The 22,300-nt window shown below is 38.4% G+C and overlaps 1 protein-coding gene across 8 annotated transcripts in view; it reads left to right on the top strand.

The window, feature by feature from the left end:
- DAB1 (DAB adaptor protein 1) overlaps positions 1–15,446 on the top strand; it is a 706,595-nt gene extending 691,149 nt beyond the window's left edge. For 7 of the 8 annotated variants that reach the window (XM_034779102.1, XM_034779096.1, XM_034779098.1 and 4 more), the window contains 3 exons: positions 696–823; positions 1,816–1,914; positions 12,177–15,446. In XM_034779102.1, coding sequence (XP_034634993.1) covers positions 696–823; positions 1,816–1,899 — 212 coding nt within the window. In that variant the 3' untranslated portion in view covers positions 1,900–1,914; positions 12,177–15,446. The remainder of the gene's footprint in view (positions 1–695; positions 824–1,815; positions 1,915–12,176) is intronic. The other variant, XM_034779101.1, reaches the window with a different exon arrangement.
- The last annotated feature ends 6,854 nt before the right edge of the window (positions 15,447–22,300 follow it).

Below are 22,300 nucleotides of genomic sequence, written 5' to 3' on the forward strand. Positions count from 1 at the left end.
CCCGGCTTGATAAAATCCTGGTTGGGATGATTTAGTTGGCGTTGGTCCTGCTTTGAGCAGGGGGTTGGACTAGATGACCTCCTGAGATCTCTTCCAACCCTAATCTTCTATGATTCTATGATTCTCTTTGTTTCTGGGTGGACCCTGCTGCCATGCACTATAAGTTCTGTAGTGTGCTTTGACCTACTGCTATTTCAGGGCAGAGTCCAGTAGATTTACACCCCAGCTTTCCATGCACTATGTCTCCATATAGATAAGCCCTTTGTTTTCAGAGTCTATGTAAAGATGCACCATGAAGATCTTTTTCTTGTCATTTGAAATTTCTTATTGGTCAAAAGCTCCCCCAACATCCATCTCAGCTAAAAACAAACATCCGAGTTTCTGAAAAGGCTGAAAAAGGAAATAGGCTTTACATTAAATTTATTTCAAATCACAGAATTCATATACTGATTTGTGGAGTGTTCTTATGTTGGGGTTGGTGAATTTGAAGCATGGAATAAAAATAAGGAGTTGGTGACATTTTTGTTATAATTTTCAGACTATAGACTATGATTTTGTTTGCTTAAATCAGAAATCAAGCAATTTAGGAATAATAAAATTGGGGGAGTTAAGCATGAATAGATTTTGAATAGTTTGTCTATCTAAACAAATTAATGAATTTATTTCCCATGATTATTGCCATCATCTTTCTTTAGCTCCAACCCCTGCTCCCAGACAGAGTTCTCCATCAAAATCATCAGTCTCTCATACCAGTGACCCTACTGCAGATGACCTCTTCGAAGAGGGGTTTGAAAGCCCAAGCAAAAGTGAAGAGCAGGAGGCTGTGAGTAGCATGACTCCTAATACTAACTAGACTTTTCTAGCTAGAAAATACCAGGGAGTAACTGAAAGTCATCTGGAAATGTCAAATAAATACTTCAATAGGATTGGTGGATTTTTTTAAGGGAAGTTGCAGAGAACTTTCATTTCCAAGTATGGGTTCGATAGCTATCGAACATTGACAATAGTATGTATTAATATTAAGGAGCTAAATTCAGAGTTGATATGTAAAGCGGTGTAAGTTATGTACCCTCAAACATCCATCAATCTACTTACACCACTTACGGATGTGTAAGGGATTCCAGGTTGACATAACATACATGCCGAGGAAGCAAAAGAAGGTGTAAGAGTATATATGTTAAAACAGTATGGCCCACACTGACTTACACATTCTGACATTTTCCTGCTAGTTGTTGTTCTTGTTATATACCTCACTTGTGGGCCTTTAGCGTATGATTTTTCTCCATTAAGGTTCCATTACACTTAGTGAGACTGAGTGGGCCAAAGTCAGAGGTTGGCTAAATGGGGATTGTATGTCATAAAATGCCCTGGTAACTGGGTTTGAGTTGAAGTCAAAGAAAGGCTAAAAGGAGCCCATGTTGTTGTAACGTACATGCAGAGGGGATAGAAGAGAGCATAAATTACACAAGATTAAACTCTCTCTGATTCACATAGATTTGCTTATGAATTTAGTCCAAGATCTGCTTTCAGGGACTGGGCCTGCTGTCATTTTGGGTCTGACCAATGCCTATTGAAGTCAGGAGCAGCTCTTTTATCAACTTCAACAGGCATTAAATCAGTGCCCTTATGTATGCAACACCCATTTGAAGTCCATGCAAATTTTGAAAGCATATTAATTGTAGGAACTTACCCTTTGTGTTTTAAAACCTACAGTAGCTGCACGTGATAGAATGTGTCCCTAGCATGAAAATAATCTCTTACTGCCTTTTCACTTCCTGTTGTTGAGAAAAAAGGTGTTATGTTCTTGTATTCTAGCCTGATGGATCTCAGGCCTCTTCCAACAGTGATCCATTTGGTGAGCCTACTGGTGATACTATAAGTCCACAGGTCGGTAGCTAGATAGCGCAGGTTGGGGTAGGTATCTGTCCTTTTTTTCTCTCTCCTTCTTGAGGTGTTCACTTACTCTTTTACCAATGCCTACCATCACTTCCATGGATGCATCATTTATTTTTCCTTTACTACATCTTTCCCTTTTCCTCTCCACTCCCACCCCCTATTTATTCCTCATCCTCAATGGTTTGCATGGCTTTTGCCTTTTGCTAAGTGTTTCCAGTTGTGCACTTGTATGTGTTGCAGCTGCCTACATGGTTTAAACTAGTGATACTCCTCTGCAACTTGTGAGCCGCAAGTGGCTTTTTGATGTGTCTCCTGCGGCTCTTTACAGCACATGATATTAAAATCGTGTGTGATTTAATTATTAACCCATCTAAGTTATTAACTGATCAGGATATTTTTATTATGTTATTGGCCATTTAAGTTATCAACTTGCACTAAGTTATTAACCTATTTGCTGTAAGAAAAAATATACCCATATAAACTAAATATTTCCAATCATGCTGTTTAAATATGAATAGTACTATAGTAAATGAAACAATGAATTCACACTGCTGTGGTTCTTTTGTGTAATGTGGATCGTTAATTTGGCTCCTGAACCATGAGGTCTGAGTATCACTGGTTTAAACAAATGTACCGTGACTGCAGAATTGTTTTTAAGTCATGTCAGAATTTTAGGGAGTAAATACAGAAATTTCAGCTATTACTAGTAAACCTCAATATGTTGTGCAGAAGTTTATCTTAGATAAAAATGACACTGGTATTTACACAGATGTAACAGATTAAGTGGAATAACACATCTTGCCCACTTGAAGGAATTTAAAAAAATAAAGATGTGTCAACACGTCCCCCTAAATCAGTGTGGGAGAGCAGTTGCAGAACTCCATTTCTTATTATCTGTATATAAAAAAAATGTAATACTGAAGTTGAAATTTTTGTTATTTTATCTCCAATGTCAAATTAAAACCATCAGGAAGCGATGGCCATTTTACATGTACACATTTTAGGCATGACGATTTTCATTAATTGACCATTACACATAAAACTGTGTTAAATCCAGTTATATGGGGGAGATGATCTTTGCATCTTTTTTCCTTATAGAACACACTGGAAATATAGCACTTAGTGAAAATTCTAAGACATACTCATCGATATTTTCAGTCCAGTATATATGTTTTGCAAAGAGATAATGAAGCTACAGTGATTCTGAGTGTTGAGCATTGCCATTCCATCCAAATATGTTTTAATGTTACTATTTGAAGAATATGTTTAATTAGCTGTACTCTTTTGTCATTCATATTTTTAACACTCAAATATGTGACTTACTATAGCTTCTGTTTCTCAGCACGCTGCTGCTGGGACAAATCCCTTACATTGGTAGAATACTTTTCATTTTGTCTAGATACTGCACTATATTCAACATGTATGACTTATGTATCTTAAGCATAAATAAGTTGTCTCTTCTGAAAATTAATAGTTGCTTTAGGGAGCCCACTTGCTTAATACATTAAATCTGGTAAAAGAATTTAAGTTAACTTTGCTTTGGTACATTTTGGGGGCATTTCGACTATTTACTAACAATACATAATGCAGTGCAAAAAGTATCACACTAATCCTCAGCGGCACAAGGATGAGTGTAAGGGGAAGCAAAAGTGACTCTCAGACATGTTTATGCCTCCCTAAATTCGGGAGCCAAAGATGTTCGAGTGGTGGAATCCACCACAGGTCAAGTCGGAGCACCCAAAGGGCTAATTTAAATGCTGCTCCCTAAGGATCATTCCACCAGCAGGGGTTGGTGGACCACATGGTAATTCAGCTCCACCTTTTTCTGCTCCCTTCGGCCCCAGCCAGCATTGACACAGCCCCTATATTGGGGAATCGGGTACCACTAGAGGCTGGCATAGCTCACTGTGCCAGCTTGGTGCCTTTCCAGGATTCCCCCATTTAATTGGAGGTTGAAGATCTGGCCATTTTTCCTATATTACAGTGTGTCTGCAAAGCACATCTATGTATGTATGAACAAATGTTTATTGATTATTATTATTATTAAGTATCAGGGTCAAGATAATTTTCAGAACTATCGGACAATAATGAAGAATTCCTCCTTCTCATTTCTTGACTGATACACAAAGATGGCACATGCATTTCATACAAGTTTTACTTATCAAGGCTACTGTAGGTTGCTTGTGACAACCATTTAAGTCTATTGTTACATACGATATTAGATTGTACACTCCTTGTGGCGGGGTTGGCTTTTTGTGCTCTTTGTACATTGCCAAGCACAATGGAGAGAACTAGGGCTCCTAGACACTACAGTAATACAAATGATAATACACCGCTACCTCGATATAACGCCACCCAATATAACATGAATTCGGATATAACATGGTAAAGCAGTGCTCCAGAGGGGGCGGAGCTGCACACTCTGGAGGATCAAAGCAAGTTCAATATAACGTGGTTTCACCTATAATGCGGTAAGATTTTTTGGCTCCTGAGGATAGCGTTATATCGAGGTAGAGGTATAATAACTTCTTGTTGATTTCAATGTTGTCATTCATTTTGGGCCTAGCCAATAGTACGTGTTTCACAATTCAACCTAGTCAAGTTTACACACATCATCATTACATCATATAACTCGGGGCAATATAAAATATTGTTGCTATTTATTGTTTGTACTGCAGTAATGTCTAGGGGCTCTAGTCATAGACCAGGGCCCTATTGTGTTAGACAGTAGGCAAACACAGAACAAAAACACAGTCTCTGCCCCAAAGAGCTTACAATCTAAATACCATAGTGTCTCAATGCAGTACCATTCAACAGCAGACTAGAGGAAATCCACTTGCTAGAATCAGTTCCTCTTACTCAGAAACATTGTATCATCAATGAAAGGGGGCGGGGAGGCCTAAGTTCTGGAAAGACTCCGTGGAGAATTTTTAATTCAACGCATAAAATAGTCAGGCCAAGCATTTTTTAGCCTCATTGTACTGAGAAACATACTCTAGTACAAAAGAAGAACTAGGATTACAATCTGTGTAGAGGGTGGTTTTTTACATTAAAAAGTAGATATCACATGGTCATTTCAGAACTTAGTTCTTTATTGCAAGAATTGCATAATATACAAGTGGGATGAATGGACTTCCCAAGAACATTTTGTTTGCAGTGTTTTAGCTGTTTTGGTCCAAGGATATTAGCAATACAAGGTGGGTGAGGTAATATCTTTTATTGGAGCAACTTCTGTTGGTGAAAGAGTCAAGCTTTTGAGCTATACAGAACTCTTTTTCAAACCAGAAGAATTCTGTGTAGCTTGAAAACTTGCCTCTTTCACCAACAGAAGTTGGTCCAATAAAAGACATTACCTCACCCACTTGTCCTTTCCAATAACATGACATTCTATGATACATTATGAAAGGTTTTCAGAGTTTATCTGTTCCCAGCATCTTCATAATCAGCTCTGCACATATAATATCTTCTATCTTAGTGTATTCAGGTACAGTATAGTCACCAACTGATGTTTCTTAATCTGATTTATTTCCTGTTAGCAGTTTGGTTTCTCAGTTCCTTGCAATCTTAGGTGTTCTCGCTTAGACTACGTTGGCATTTATCAGTTGCTATCTCCATGTCTATATTTCTCCTCTCATCCTCTTGTAGTTTTAAACTGAATCTTTCAAACTTCTTATCACACAGCAGCCATTATCACAACTAATCTGTTTAGTAAAGGCTGTTGAGTGCTTAGGTAAATCTGACATTTATTGATAAGTTAGATCTTTGCCCCACTGTTGTTTGAGACCAAAAGCAGACAGGCCTGACTTCACAGCTAAAGGAAGCTTGAGTATTCGCAGAGCTATTCCTAATAAGAATTCTATCCAGTCATTTTCTCTCTGGTTGAAAAAAGCAAATGTGTGAAGTGATTGTACAGAAAGGAGGAGAAAAACAGTATATAACAAGAATGCTTTCATTAGCTGGGTTTTGATTTATGCTTAGGTGGCACAATCCTATTGCTCTTTCTAGATAACCATAGTGAAAGGGGGAGAAAAAAAGAAAGTATTTGTTTAGCTAAGATTCTGTAAAATAAGCTACATATCTTACTTCACAGGTGTCTAGTCAAAGCAGTATTTACAATAGAAAAGGGATTTTTAGTTATTCTGCCTTAGTCCCTATGGATACCATCACCATATATAAAAAGTATGGGCCTGATCCTGAGAAGTGTTGAGTACCTGCAACTCTCACTGATGTGGAAGTTGCTGATCCTCAGTACATTTCAAGTTCAGCCACTAACTCTGCATCCGCAGTGACTGTAATCTTTATCAGCATACTGATCCATTATCAAGCAACACTGGATAGTTTCAGTGGTGAAAGTCAAAGGAAGGAAGAGTGTTAGGCTACTGTGAGAAAGGATGAATGGACCTTTGGCTATTTGACATCAGTGTATTTGGTTCATCCATGACTGGCATCTCAAAAATATACATGTTAACTGTGGAAGTAATTCTTCTAGGTCATTTGAATCTGAACCCTATTCCCTGATATCCTAGTACCACAAAAATAATACAGTTCTCTGTGGACTATAGGGACTAATTCCTACAGAAGAGTAAGGTCTGACAGTGATCAGACTCTGAAAGAGTGTAAGGTGTTCTTTGGCACCACGGTTATTTCAACACAAGCTATTTAAAGTCATGGAACAAATACGGATGCAATGATTTGTTACCCAGTGTTCATGTATGTGAAATAGTTGTCTTATAAGTGATTCTCGGCAAATCTTCAAAATATTTGTGGCTAGAGCTGATCACGTTCTCCTGGAACAATCCTTCCTAGAAAAGCTATGCAACTGCTGTCTGAAGTGTGTGCAGACAACTGTAAGATCTCGAAATAAGTCAAACTCGTGATGCTGTTGTCATCACTGACATATGTCAGTAGTCTAACAATTGGCATGTTGCCTGCTGGCTTCCATCTCTGGGTGGTAAGAAAACACCATGCATCCTCCTTGACAAGAGTACTTACTAGGTTCATCAGTTCCAAGATGGACTCTTATAAGCCAGTCTTCCTGGGCTTATATCAGAGTTAACAGAGCATCTGCAGATGTTGATCCATGCTAAGCATGAGGATGAACCATAGAGGGTATAATATATTGATGCTGCCCAACCTGCCCTGGCTTTCCATCAACTTCAAGGTTCTGGCATTATATTAAGAATCCCAGAACGGAATAGACTCTCAACATCTCAGAGACCTTTTTCCAGGATCCATTCGGTAAGCTCAATCAGAGCTAACTAGAGCCTAGATAGAAACTCGTAGGGTGGGTGGTAGCTCCTTCTCTGCAGTTGGCTGTAACACCCACTACAACACCCACTGAAAGGAAATCATGAAGAGTCCCATTTTGCCCTTTGCAGGCCCAGTCACCTCTTCACCATCATATTCTCCAAAGAACCTTAACTGGAAAAAAAATAACAGCAGTGCAATTGTAGATAGCAACCCTAAATTACACCAGGACCAAGAGGGAGGGATTGTCTTTCTGGACTGTCCTCACAATTGTATGTACTAAGATACTAAGTGACTTGCCTTTTAAAATTCTAATAGTTAAATAGATGTTGGACATTGGGAAATGCTTCCTGTCTGATATAGTCACTATAACATCCAAAACGCTGAATATCAAATAATATTCACTAAATACGTGATTGGGGTATTCACACAGCTACTGGAATCTAAACACAGTTGAAGTTATTTTTAAAAATATCTTAAGCATCAGTGGAAGACTAGGACAAGCCCTTCCATTAGCACTGGGGTGTATACTTTTTGACTGTTGTCAGGTCCCTTACAGCCTGGTTTATTGAATCTGCGTTTATACACACAAAGCTTGTTGTATCAAAGATGCATTACACTCCAGAGTGCAGTTCACCCAGATTTCCTTAACGTCCCTTCTCTGCTGCAGATTCTCAGCACAGGGTTTTCCTTTTGGCTGGATGATCAGAAAGCCCAGTCTCATTTCCGGAAGCTTATCTGCTGAGACTGTGTTTACTGATTGCCTAGCCAGAAGGAAAACCCTGTGCTGAAAATCTGCATGAGAGGAGAGAGGTTAAAGAAATCTGAGAGGACAGCAACTCTAGAACGTAATGCATCTTTTATACAGCATTCTACATGTACATTGAAATGATCACCCGAGGACTGCAGAAAGTTGCCAATGAACATTGAAGTTGCTTTCACATCACAAGCCCACCCTGATACTGACACTTTTTGATTATGCCCTATGGTAACTGATTTGTTTGAGGAGCACATATTAGTAATACATTAAAAATGGAATCATGTTTATAATGTGTACATCCAGTTAGCTGATACAGTTCTAAGCCCGAGCTGTGAACAGTCACCTAAATGTATGTTGTTTGCTTTTGGCATTGATGATTACAAAAAACACCCCTTAAAAAGAAATATTGAAGTATGGGGTATAACTTCAACAAAAGTATGTAGTTCTTTATTGAAAAAATCCTAAGTTCATTGCAATCAAGGGAAAGTAGGCCACACTTTTTCAAACTTGGGGGCATACAGTTATGCTCCTAAATAAATGGCCAGATTTTTCAGAGGTACTGAATATACACAGTTCCCAGTGAGATCAGCACTCATTGCCTCTAGATATAGGGTACTTCCTTAGTTTCCCCGATATGGATTTAGATGTCTCATTTCAGGCACTTTTCTTTGAACATTTTGGACCTACTTCCTAATAGGCCAGGCCCTTTTCTCAAATAATTGACTTGGGTGCCCATATCCTTTTTCACTGAACATTTATAACCACAGTCTTTTGTATTTAACAGTTACTGTCCACAATAAGTAGCCATACACTGGCATCTGAGTAGGATTGAGCCAAACACTAATTTGATTATTGATTACAATATGGATGGGGAGAGTTACTTTTAATAGAACTACCTCAGCATCCAGCATTTTTCTGATATTGCCATTGGGCCCAACCATCTATTTCATAGAAGGGGAAAACTCTGTGAGGTTCAAGACATCTACATGAACTGTCAACCCTCTGTGTTACTTTCAGGGTCCTATTTTTCCTGACAGGAGCCTCACTCAGGAGTCATTCTTCCATTTGCTCCTTCTGCCATTACCAATATCCTACCATCCCCCATTGGGAGGAAGGTAGAAGGCTTAGAGTAAAGGTTAATGCTGCTATGAGAATCATTAAGTTTGGTTGCCTTTAAGTAGTATTTCCTCTGAGTTTTGATAGGAATTCACTCTGTAAGAAGACCGTTTTTCATTTCTGCTTCCCTCATCCCTGTGGCAGGGACACCCACAGAGCCCTACATGTGTGGTGTTTGTGAGGAGGGGCTACCTGTGGTCTTGAGAGGATGAGATGAGCATGCTCTTTAGAATCTGCTCTCCTCTCTTTAAATTATTGGGACCTTTCTGTCCCTTTGTGCTGTCCTTTGCTCCTCTCCAAAGCATTGTTGTTGTTAGTTCTTCATTGCTGGGGTATGGTCAACAACCACTGAATTTTCTCAGACTAACATTAGAAGATCATTCTCTGTCTCTGACAAAACCAGAACTTCTTATTGAGAAGATCATCGGGAACCTTAACAATTAGGCTCTTACTTTGACATCAGGAAGGGAAACCCTATTAAAGGAGAGACAAAAGTGCCTAACCCCATCCTTTATCTGTCAGGGCTCTGGGATAACAGAAAAAAAAATGTAAATGAAGTCAGAGTGACATGATGATTACTTTGGCCACCTTAAATGTATGTTCCAGATGAACACTGGGTGAAAGTAATAAGTTAGGCACGTCTAATGTTGATGCCTCTTTGTGCCTAATACACTGGAGAAACTGTTGAAGAAGAATTCATCCTGACATATATGTAAAACTCCTATATGATTACGAGGTCAGCGAGACCTTGGGGATCTGCCACTTAAGTGCATCTGCATAAGTTAGAGCTATTTGAGGACAGCTTTAAGAAGCGTGCATGACATTTTCAGATTTTTTTTTCTTTGTAGCATTTAATAACTGAAATTCTTAGTTCTGGATTAATTGTCCTTTTTTTCCTCCTACCCCAGGACCAGGAGAGTGCCCTATTGTGCGTGAAATTTCTCATGTTAACTAGTACTGATTTTCTCTGGGCTAGCCATGATCATTCTGCCAGTTCTGTGTCAACTGTGCATGAAAATTTGGCATAGGTGGGGTGTTCTTCAGAACAGAGTATATGAACCATATTCCTGGTCATCTGGGTATCTTCAGTTTTTCAAGGTCACAACATGTGTGTGTTTCTGACTGTAGATAATTTCTTCACCCCTTAACCAAATCATTCAGGGGAAGATTTTTCTTACTGTTCACCAGTTGTCACAGTTTGCTCAGGGGTTGGCATGGGTAGGAGAGGGACAGCTCAAACCTTTGCAACATACAGCTGTTTTGAGGAGTAAAGTGAAGATGGACACAGAGCGACAGATGGGCTTCCACTGAGATGTATGGAAGCAGTTCACACTTTATGGGAAAACCACATCCCACTGCTCTGCAGCCATGGAGAGTTTAACAGTAGGGCAGGATTTTATGAGTTTGTACCAGGAATGTGAAATCCCCATGAGCCATGGAGCCCAGGTGTGTGTGGGATCCCTGCAAATGGGGACACAGCAATGCCTGAAAGTGAGAAAAGTGGTTCCACCACTACATGTTTCCACCAGCCACTGTTCCTCCATAGAAGCACAATCAACACCGAGGGTGCTACAGCTCTGAGGCTGGATAGGATTTATGGAGGAGCTCCACTCCTGCAAATTCACATGGGAATGAAGGATTCTTTCTCTTAACTCCAGCAAAACTCCCTAGCACACAGACCAGCAGCTTGGGCATTGCACTGAGGCCAGGATTTGAGTTGTTGATAGTTCACACTCCTGTAAAAAGAACAGGAGTACTTGTGGCACCTTAGAGACTAACAAATCTATTTGAGCATAAGCTTTTGTGGGCTACAGCCCACTTCATCAGATGCATAGAATGGAACATATAGTAAGGAGATAAATACATGTTCCATTCTATGCATCCAATGAAGTGGGCTGTAGCCCATGAAAGCTTATGCTCAAATAAATTTGTTAGTCTCTAAGGTGCCACAAGTACTCCTGTTCTTTTTGTGGATAAAGACTAACACAGCTGCTACTCTGAAACTTCAGGCTATGTGTGTGCAGATTCAGAAAGGCGTGTGTTGGTTTACATTCAACAGGTTACCTTTGCAACTATAATGGCTAGAAACAAATGAGTAGCCACCAACCCACCACAATAAACTTTTTTATTATTCCCCCATTGGCCAGTTGTTCAGTTTGCCAAACCCTATAACTTATTTATTTCATGTTAGCTTTTGCTGTCCTCTCTGTAATGTGAATTTGATTCTAACATGGCTAAATTTAACTTCATGCCATTGTATTTGAATATTTATTATAGTGTGGAAAGTTAATGCAATGTGGCATTAATTAGCCTTTCTGCCTGTCTCGTTCTCTTTTTAGGTGTCATTTTCAGTTTAAAAAATTTGTTTCTGAAAATGAAGTAGAGGGCAGTCGTACTATATCTTGCAGCCAGAATGAATATAGTATCAAGAAAACAGTGTCAGATACATGAAATATCACTCTGAAGACATGGCAGTTTTCCTGTTTCTAAGAAATTCATAGTAAAATACCTATTGAGCAAAACAGAATGGTTTCTTCCAATAGTGATATAATTAGACTTATCATCAACCCCTGCAAAATTAACTTTCATGGTTTTTCATATCAGAACTCATAAGATATATAGTAGAAATGTAAAGTTTATTCATCTTAAATGTAACTGCAATGTCATGAAGTCATCTTACAATAGCAGTTTATCTGTTAGCAAACATTTGTTCTATATCAACTGTATAAAAATACCCCGCTATGTTTTGTGCTGTAACGTTTGGGCCAGATCCTTAGCCTGACATCCGTGGAGTTATGGTGGTTTGCACCAGCTGAGGAGCTGGCCCATGAACTTCAGAATACCTAGATATATAATTATCACTGAATTTCTTCACACATACATATCCAGCAACACCTCCTGAGAACCAGTGTACAGTGCACATGGTAAAGTTTAATTGAAGCTCCGTATATGTGTGAAACTTCTCTGATGTAATGTTGAATTGCTTTTTCTTAAAAATTCCTGTGGGAAGCCATAATCATTCAACGCATGAAGGCAAGCAAACATTTCCTTAGCTGTTACCTTTGGGTTTTATCTCTAGATGCAATGCTGTTCACAAGCAGATGTTCTAAAAATGTCTTCAGACATCTCTGCTTATTTTTATTTTTATTGTCTTCAGGAAACAGAACCTCTCTACGCCCAGATCAACAGACCTAAGAAATAGCATTATTACAGGCTTGTGGTGCTTCAAGACTCCAGTGAAAATCTACAACCTGACAGGCCTTTTGGCTCTTATGCTTGTTTTTGATTGATCCTGTCTGACAAAGGATAGAGGATTGCCCTACCAAACGTACCTGACAGTTTTTGGCAATGAATGGCAAATTTCTATGGCAGCACAAACATAAAAATGAGCCCTGCTTACCATGCCAAGCATCTGAGTTCTGAGCACCCACAGTACGAAATCTTACTCCTTGTTCTTTGTTTAAACTCTTCTTTACATCCCACCTGAACAATGGGCATTTGAAATTGAATAAGTATTAGCCATTGTTTTTCTTTTAAGCAAAAAATAAAAGCAGAATCCATATGTAGCAGTGGCATCGTCATTCAACAGCCTTTCAGGCACAAGTCTGCACTTTTTATGTCACGGTGACATGTTTCTCATTGTCATGTATATCAGGCTACTCTTGACATTCTATTCCCCTCCCTCACCTCACCTCACCTCCGTCTTGGCATATTTAAAAAAAAAAAAAGACAGGCTGTGTTATTTTTTTGTATTTCTTATTCTGTTGTTTTGTATGGGTAACAGAAATTAACAGCAAAATGCCTCCTATGGAAATGATTCTTAACTTGAAACCGCAGAATAAAACTGTGTTGATTATCCATCCTGGTTGAAAAACATTGCCAAATGGACCTTTAAGTTATAGCGCATCATGAGGAAGAATTGCTGCTTTTCTGTGTGAATACTCATTCTGTGGGTGGAAAAAGGACATCAAATCCCATTGATGAAAGAGGTGAAAAATATGTTATTTCCTAGGAAACTCATAAAACAAAGTACAGTAAAGGAATATTTTTTATTTCTTCGCTATCTTGCTGCTGTAATGCTATGCAGACAAGTGTTTTCTTCTCTGTGTGCCATTTTTGAAGAAAAAAAAATCATTTGCCAAATAATTCTGGTATAATTCTGGTTTATGGATTTTAGATGAAACAGACTTTATAAATGGGACAATGATGGCATGAATTTTGGAATAACAAACTGATTCTGTGATCAAATTGTTCATCTTTATCACTTTTTGTACATCAGAAAATTCAAATGGGATTTTTATTTTATAACTTGAAAAAAATCTTACCGTTAAACTCTTTAAATGTTTAAGGGGAAATGGCTTTAAGGAGTTCAAATGAAAATTGCCAGTTTTTTGTAAATATAAATGTTATGAAAATTCTTTTAATAATGCCATTACACTGTAGAGAAGGTAGCAAATTGCAGTGCTTGGGAGGCGTGGCAAACCCAATTTGTGGTTCTTGCATCACATATGTTTTTTCACATGCTTATTATAATAGGCAGAGGCTGAAGTGCACCTGCCAACAGCAATTAGCTTGTCAGCAACTAGTAAAATTGCTGGGAACACAAGATTTTATGATCTAGCTTTTTCCACACAAGTATACATTCTCCACATTAAAAAAAACAACCCACATTTCATAGACGTTTCTTTGATTCCGAAATCTCTAAATGGAAGTCATCAGACTGTTTACACACAGAACAGAAGAATTTAAAAACTCCTTTTTTTACATTTATGAAACAAAAGTGCAGTGTTTGGGTTCCTATGTTAGCACATGATTTTCATAAAGAATCTATATATTTTTGCCCTACAGAGAATTGTTATACAGGTCAAATGTGTTTTCCTGATGTTCCTATGCAGTTACAGTATATTGAATTTAGTGGTTTAACACTAAAAAAAAATATTAAAGAAATCAAACGATTAATCTGTTTTTAGGGTTATTGTGCAGATTTTGTTTTTAACTTGAAACATTAGGATTTATATTTCTGTCATTGATTTAAATAGGCCTGAAGTTGTAAATCTTTTACTTTCTTTCATCTCTATATAAGCTAAAAAGGGTTTAGAAGACAGCATATTTACTGTAAACATAGAAAGCTGAAAGATGAACTGGTGATTGTTGATATGTACACCCAAATCTCATGATTCCAATCTGATATTTTGAATTAGGTAAACTAGAGAATTGTGAGTTACAGAAGATATATGAATGGCATATTACATATGGCTAGACCTAATGAACATGCAGAGAAGAGATCCTCCGATCCGTCATTGTTTGCTTATTCCATAGGCATGTAGAGACGCTTGTAGCAAAGTCATATTTTCACATCAGAAGAAAGGTGCAAACAGTTTTCTAACTGTAGGAGTTAAATCAAAACCAGATGGATTGTGTGTTTTGGGATTAAAATAAGGAAAAAAATATTTCCACAGGGCATTTCTTTTTTAAGGATATTTTCATAATTTTGATCTCAATAAGTGGTGCTACTTTCTTCCTCAATATGACTTTTTTAGGTTTTGTCTTGCAGTATTGAACCATGAAGACACTAATTTTGATTCCTCATAAACATTCAAAGCGTTGCATAGTCAATACTTTTTCAGTTATGCAGTAAAATGTTTAGAGAGAAGGAAATGCAGAGTCAAGTCTCAGTGGATCCATTGACATTACATATATAGAGCTCAGATCGGAAAAGTAGGTACAAACTAAATGAGGTTGGGATTTTAAGATCAGTTTTATGAGAGACCATAGTCCACATTGTCATTGGCCATTTTGTTTTTATTTGTAACCAATATTTTTAAAAAATACATCTATAGCTACCATATCATTATCACTAGACTGCCCTTCCTGGTCATAGTTGAGATACTGATTTGCAGAGGACTGTGGGGAGTCTGCACTGTACCAGTATTGTAGATAAATAACAGATCCAGCTTGTGCAATTGTTTAAACTCTCATCCTTCACTAGCACTAAATTTGTCACTTTAAATTTTAAAACCAGGGAATCTCACCCAACATCCTGTTACCATCCCCAGAAGTTTCTTGATCTTTACATGTCATGAAAAATATTTTGATAGATAGGTTTCATCAGACACTTGGATGACTACTATCATCTAATAATGTACTGGGCACCTTCTTTGCAAAAATGTTTACTCTGTGGTTTTCATTCATTTTTATTTCTGCATTCTGACATATTTTTTTAATAAAGATGAGAAAGATAAAATGACTGTTGCAGTATGTTTCTAGACCTACTTTAACTTTACCTCAGATGATGACCATTTGTTAACATATATGGACACATTATTTTTAACTTTATGTGTAATGCATTCAACAACAAAAACAACAAATTTTTAGAAATTTTCCATTAATTTCTGTAACACACCATGTAATACTGTTACAAATAAAAATGTTTAAAAAAATCATTGTCATTTAAGTTAATTTGTTCCATAGTCTCTACCCGTTGCAGAAAGCTGCTCACAGAAAGGTGCCAAAGTTTCTCTTGAGTACAATTTGCCATGGACAAGCTTATCTAAGACTAGGGATTTTTCTGGGGATGCCCAACCTGAGCCACCTTAAGCGTACCTTGTACCCAGAAGTGTTGAGGACCTGCCCTCTGAAAATTAGTCCCCTTTTGGGGTTTCTTAAGGTAGACACCCAAAAACACTAGTCATTTTTGAAAATAGTGGCCCATATCTCACAACTAATCAAATATATGATCATATGAGGAAAACCAAAGTGTATAAGACCATCTCAAGCAGAAGTTGGTTCATGATTAGAGAAGATGTGAATCATCATCCTGCTTAAATTTCACCCTTCAGATAAATCATGTAATCATGACAACTCTTAGGCTAGGCAAAAGCCCTATAATGAAAGTAAAAGTTTGACTTTGTGGCCAACATTTTCAAAAGGAGGTGCCCAAAGGCACTTAAGCATGTGTGTAATTTTAAGCAATTGAGTAGCCTCATTTATTTCAGTGGAACTTTTCACATGCTTAAAGTTATATATACGTCCGGATGCCTTGTTGTATTGAGGCCCCAAATCAACCTGTGGAACTCCTTACCAGGGGATGTTGTGAAGGCCAAGACTATAACAGGTTAACTAGATAAATTCATGGAGGATAGGTCCATCATTGGCTATTGGCCGGGATGGTGTCCCTAGCCCAGTGTTTCTCAAACAGGGGTCGCCGCTTGTGTATGGAGAGCCCCTGGCGGGCCGGGCCGGTTTGTTTACCTGCCCCGTCTGCAGGTCCGGCTGATCGCAGCTCCCACTGGCTGCGGTTCGCTGCTGCAGGCCAATGGGAGCTGCTGGAAGCGACGGCCAGTACGTCCCTCGGCCCGCACCGCTTCCAGCAGCTCCCATTGGCCCAGAGCATCAAACTGCGGCCAGTGGGAGCCACAGTCGGCCAGACCTGCGGACAGGGCAGGTAAACAAACCAGCCTGGCCCGTCAGGGGCTTTTCCTACACAAGCAGTGACCCCAGTTTGAGAAAACACGGCCCTAGCCTCTGTTTGCCAGAAGCTGGGAATGGGCGACAGTGGATGGATCACTTGATGATTACCTGTTCTGTTCATTCCCTGTGGGGCACCTGGCATTGGCCACTGTCGGAAGACAGGATATAGGGCTACATGGATCTTTGGTCTGACCCAGTATGGCCATTCTTATGTTCTTAAGTCCATATTTTTGCAACAGAATAAAATTGGCCTGAGTTTCTTAGCTGCTGAGCACCACAATTGAAGGTAACGGGAGCTGCGTATGGAGAATAACGGACGTGTTTTGTCCAGTGAGTGATGCCAAAATATACAAGATGTGGGAGGGAAATGTAAGCAGAAAAAAAAATCTTGTTTTGATGCAGCCTCCTCTCCTCCAAAAGAAAACAACAACAAAGAAGTGGTCCATCTTCCTACAGATTATACTGAGCCATTAATTGCTTACATGGATACATACTGTTTGATAAGAGTTTAATCCCAACCCATGCTCCTATAGTAAATGCATGCAAACGCTAATCTAATTATAACAGTCAATGTATTTAAATATTAGATGAATATTAGTATTATATTCGTTATATATATTAGTACATATGTTTATAAAAACTTGCGAAATGCAGTAAAATTTAGGTTCTGACAGTTTAAATGCAATAATAAAGATATGTATTGGCTTAATTTTATGTGACTGCCTAACTTTTTACATCAGGGACCAAATTCTTGTCTCACTTATATTCATGAAACTCTGTTTACTTCAGTTGTTTTGCAGAGCTGTAAGTGGGAGCAGAATTCGGTCCAACATTTGCACTTTAAACCTCTGACTTCATAGATTTTTGAGGCCCGAATGGATCGTTTGGATCATCTAGTCTGACCACATGCAATAACACAGGTTTATGGCCCTTTTTCATGTGCCAGTCTCAGTCTTCACAGATCAAATAAGGTGATATGCTTCCTTCTTTGCTTAGATTGCAAGATCCTTGGGGCAAGAGATGTCTTTCATTATATGTGTGTGTGTACACTGTGTAGCACAATGGAAACCCAATCCTAATTGAGTCTCTAGGCATCACACAATAAATATCAAATTATAACACCAACAAGCCAATAAAGTCTTAAAATTATTCTTTCAAAGGCTCAAGGACTCCAGAAGTCTAAAGTTAATATGTAGGAGGAGAATTTCCATTTAAAGGGTACAAAAATAAACCACAGGGGAAAGAATCAAACATAAAACCGGCAAAACCAGAAGTACAGTATAGGAAACAAACCCTCAGAGGTGGAATGAAGAATTTGTTCAGGATTGGAAGACAGAAATTATCCCAGGAGAAAGACCTAGGTTGTGCATGTATTATTAGGGGATTTCGAATGGTGATTGGTTGGATTCCTGGCAATCAACACAAAGTCCTCAAGAGAGGAGAAATCTGCTCAGAGATACAGGTACTTGAAAGCATCCTATTGACATAGTTCTGTACAAGATGCAAACACTTAATGGAAGAAGACAAGGAAATTTTTAATTATAAAACTCCAATGTGGGCTAGGGGTGATGAGCAGTCCTATAGCACGCATCACAAATGGAAAGAGACTCTGTGGTAGCAATGGTGCAGTTACAGTTTTATGGTGAAGTAAAAGACTGAAGAGGTAATCTGCAAAATATAACAACAGTATAAAGGCTTGAAGCAGAGTTCATTAAGAAATAAAATACAATGCACCTTATCACAGCCAGCATGTCAAAGGAAGAACTGATATACAACTAAGTAACTAGTTATGTTAATATAGTGAGAAATAATATAATTTTTTGCACTTTTCTAGTACCTTAAATTCTAAGGATCTCAAAGCCCTTTATGAAGCTGGAAGAGCATGACTCGTATGGCAAGATTACCAAAAAGGGAAAATATCATAAACAAATCTGATTCTTATTGCAGTAACTCAATGCATAATGCTACATTATAATCTGGGCTAGGTGGAGCACTAACAGAATGTGAGTATAGCCGAAGATATACGTTTGGATATGTTATATAAAATGATAAGGAAATTATATTCATTTGACGGGTGCTAATTAAGGACACGATCCAGGCAGCAGTCAGAGTGTCACTGGCAGAAGGCTTGAGGCTCAGGCAGTAAAATCACATAGGCTCAAGGTTCTGGCAGATTTCTCTTTCCATGTCAATGAATTCTTATAAAGCAATTGATAAGGTAGATTGGAATTCATGGTTTTATCTTTACTGCATTATAATAGCCATGGTGATTTCATACAATGGAATCTTCACCACCATAGTATGATAACAGTTGCTAAAGATATTTGCTTCTTTTTTCTATGCTATGACATAGCTTCTCATGCAAGTCCTCTTCCTGAACTGTCTGTTTTTTTTTTTTTTTTTTTTTGCATGGCTTATGTCCTTTACGAAGTAATTCAATTTCATATGTATTACTTTTCTAGCAAACGACATTAGCAATTAGAAGAACGTCATCAGAAAGGAGCGAGTGAGAATGCCTGCTCTCAAGTAGCCATGGAGCAGATTTGAATCCATGTTGTGTAACTGTTTCTTTCCACCAAAATGCTAAACATGTCAGGGTAAATGAACAAAATAAAAGTCTCTTTGGCTACCAGCAAATGAAATGTTTGGAAGAAATCTCTGGAACGAATCTCTGAGCCTGGGTCATTTGTGACTCTCTGTTCACTGATACTGTTTTTCACAAGTATTTGTATTGAACCTTCTGGCATCACTACACTACCTACTTTGCAGAATATTTGGGTTCATCATGGAGATGATGCCCTCATAGAGCCTCATTGAAATCCATGGGGCTCTGCATGAAGCTCAGTGAAGAACTTTGGCTATGGTTTGGTATTGCTTTCTTATATCACCAGTACAGATTTCCTGATTGTAGGGCCAATCCTACAAACCTTGCCAAGAGTAGACCTTATTTAAGTAGGACTTACTCAAGTGCGATTAAGGATTTGCATGATCAGGCTCTGTATAGAATCATAGAAGTGTAGAACTGGAAGGGACTCGGAGAAGTCTTCTAGTCCAGTCCCCTGCACTCAAATATAAAGGACAGCAAAAGGAGTAAGTCTCATAAATAACTTACTCCTTTTGCAGTCCTTTACTAGGATAAATAAAAGGCTTGGCTCAGAAGATAAAAAGGTATTTTTTTTCCTTCTTGTGGTTGCTGTCAGAAGGTGTGTGGAAACTGAATTATACATCTCCGCATGTAGCAACCTGACAATGAGAAATATGGGGAGATAGCCTGATATGATTCCCTGATTACTAGTAACAAAACCTATCTCTTTCTGAAATCATCCTACTGGAGACAGGGAATATCAGGTCCATTAGTGAAACGACTGTCCACCTATTAGTTTTTACAGCTCTAAATAGTCTTATCTCAATGGAACTGTTTGCCTTGTGGTTCATCTATCAAGCCTAAAATCTCTTATCAGGGCCTGAGAACTCTCAAAAAGAATAATAGACTTAAAAGGCTCTCTTTAAGTAGTTTTCAGCAAGAGAAGAATTTTTAAAGTATCTTTAAATATCTGATATTATTTGCTATCTTTTCAGTCCCATTTCATAGCCCTCTAGGTACCATCTGTATTTGTCAGAGCACCCCTTACCAGCAAGGCAAGGAAATCACAGCCAATTTAAAGGAAACAATACCAGGTTAAGGAAGGAGGAAATCAGTGTTCATTCAGACTCAGAGACATCCATGAAAGTAAAGGGCAGGAAAAAACTAGGGCTAATTGGCGGGCTTCGTTGATGGCAAGAAAAATAACCCTTTTCTTAGTATTTGTGCCCACTAAAAAAATCAGAAGCCTGGATTCTGAGGAACACCTGGGATTCCTGACACTTTAAGATTTTATATGACCCAAGATCCGTCAAACTGAACAATTTTGGGGAATCTTTTTATCCCTTGGACAATAGGCAGACTAAGCAGTGGCCTCAGTCAGAGGCCTGTTCCATAGGCAACTATATGGGAAATGATTCAATTTGGTGGTTTTCTTAAAGCCCCAATTCCTGGAGTCATGAGATTGTGAGACTCTCAGCTTTCTCCCTGTGTGTGTCTGGAGAGAGAGAGAGTTGAACCCAATATCTTTGAAGTATTTATGTTCATATGTGCATCGTAATAGAAGGTAAATCTTGCTGTAAAGAACAAAGACTTGTGACTGATGCACTAGAGTGTGGTTTCCAGTGCTGGAGATAATCAGTGTTGGATTCAAAATAGGAATGAATTTCATCTAATTTCAAACCCATTTGAACATCATGGGTTTGAAAGTTCTCATGGCTCAATCCTAGAGCCACTGAAATCAATGACAAAACTCCCCCATTAATATCAAATATTACTGTGGGTTTTTTTTATTCTGCTCCTGTAGAAGAGGGTGAAAGGTGTAGTAAAGAGTGGTAATGAGGAACCACCGTATCCATTCCATGAGCTGATTTCAGTTAGTGCCAGCCTGTGGAAGGAAGGCTCTTTTATCCCTAATACATATCACAGCTCTTTCTTTAAACAGGAAAACATGCCAATTTAAAAAATGGACCCACCTTTGGATAAAATTATGGGTTTAAATTACTCATACTAGTTTTGGGAACTCTACAAACTCAAAGAATTGGTTGCAAGCATCATGAAAACTCAGACGCTGAGGTTAATGAAGGCATTGGTGAAGTAAGTGAGTTTCCATTTGTAGACGCACCAAAATCTACATCCATTACCTTACAACTTTGTCAGAGTTAAATGCTCAGAGACTTAAAACACGGATAGGCAGCTAACTGTTGTCTAAATCTTCTGTGGTGCAGAAGGGAACAACACTGCAAAAATAGTACAGTCAGGAAGTGGGAAATGGCTAGAAGGTAACATTCCCACCAACACACTGCAAGAAATGGGGTGTCACTTGGGGAGTTGAAATGTAGAGGATCTAGCTCTGAATTTTGCATTTTAGGCCCATCTCTTATTGTATGTGCCTGATTTTGCTTTGAAGTCCACTTTGGAGAATGTGGTGGTGTATGGCGAATGCCAGCACGTGGGTACCTCTGTCTCTTTCTGATTAATACCACCCCCTCTATCTGTTAATCCAGTAACTCAAATGTGGTTAACGTGCAGATCACTCCGCACTCAATTCTTGGTTTTAAAGTATACATTGCATGCCTTATGTCTTGGCTCTGGTATGGTTATTGCTAAACGGTATACTGCCTTCCCTGACACAGATCCTCACACCGAGAGGTCTTTCCTGTAAATGGGGTTTATCTGTGCACCAATGATTAACAACCAAATCGATCATGTCAAAGGTTGAGTCAGCTGCATCTGATAGACACAACATTGTTTTATATTGAGACAGCATAATTTGAAGCAGATATAAAACTTTGAACAGCCCAGATCATCTTTCCTAATCGTTTGTCCTCCATGTATAGAGATGAAAGAGCAGTTAATCATTGTCTCCATACTCAGTGATATTAGGTTAAAAAGTGGCTAACATAACCACAGATTTTCATGAGCATTTCCCATAAAGCATCAATTGACATTTTGCTTGTTCTGTGTTAAATCATTAACCTTAAGCTGCTTTGCTCTAAAGATGCAGAAGCTGATTGCTTCAGATGCACGGCTGAATAATATAAGTAACTGGAGAACCAAAAGAAAAGGAATAATTCTTGACCAGTCCACTAAACTGAGGCTGTATTTTAGTTTTAACTATGGTTTGTATTGTTAGAATTGATGTGCTTAATTTTTATCGGACACCTTTCATTGACAGACGAGCCAAAGCACTTTACTAATATTATTCAGTATTTGTATGACAATAATGC

Source organism: Trachemys scripta, chromosome 8 (genome assembly GCF_013100865.1).
Source record: "Trachemys scripta elegans isolate TJP31775 chromosome 8, CAS_Tse_1.0, whole genome shotgun sequence".
Lineage (NCBI taxonomy): Eukaryota > Metazoa > Chordata > Testudines > Emydidae > Trachemys > Trachemys scripta.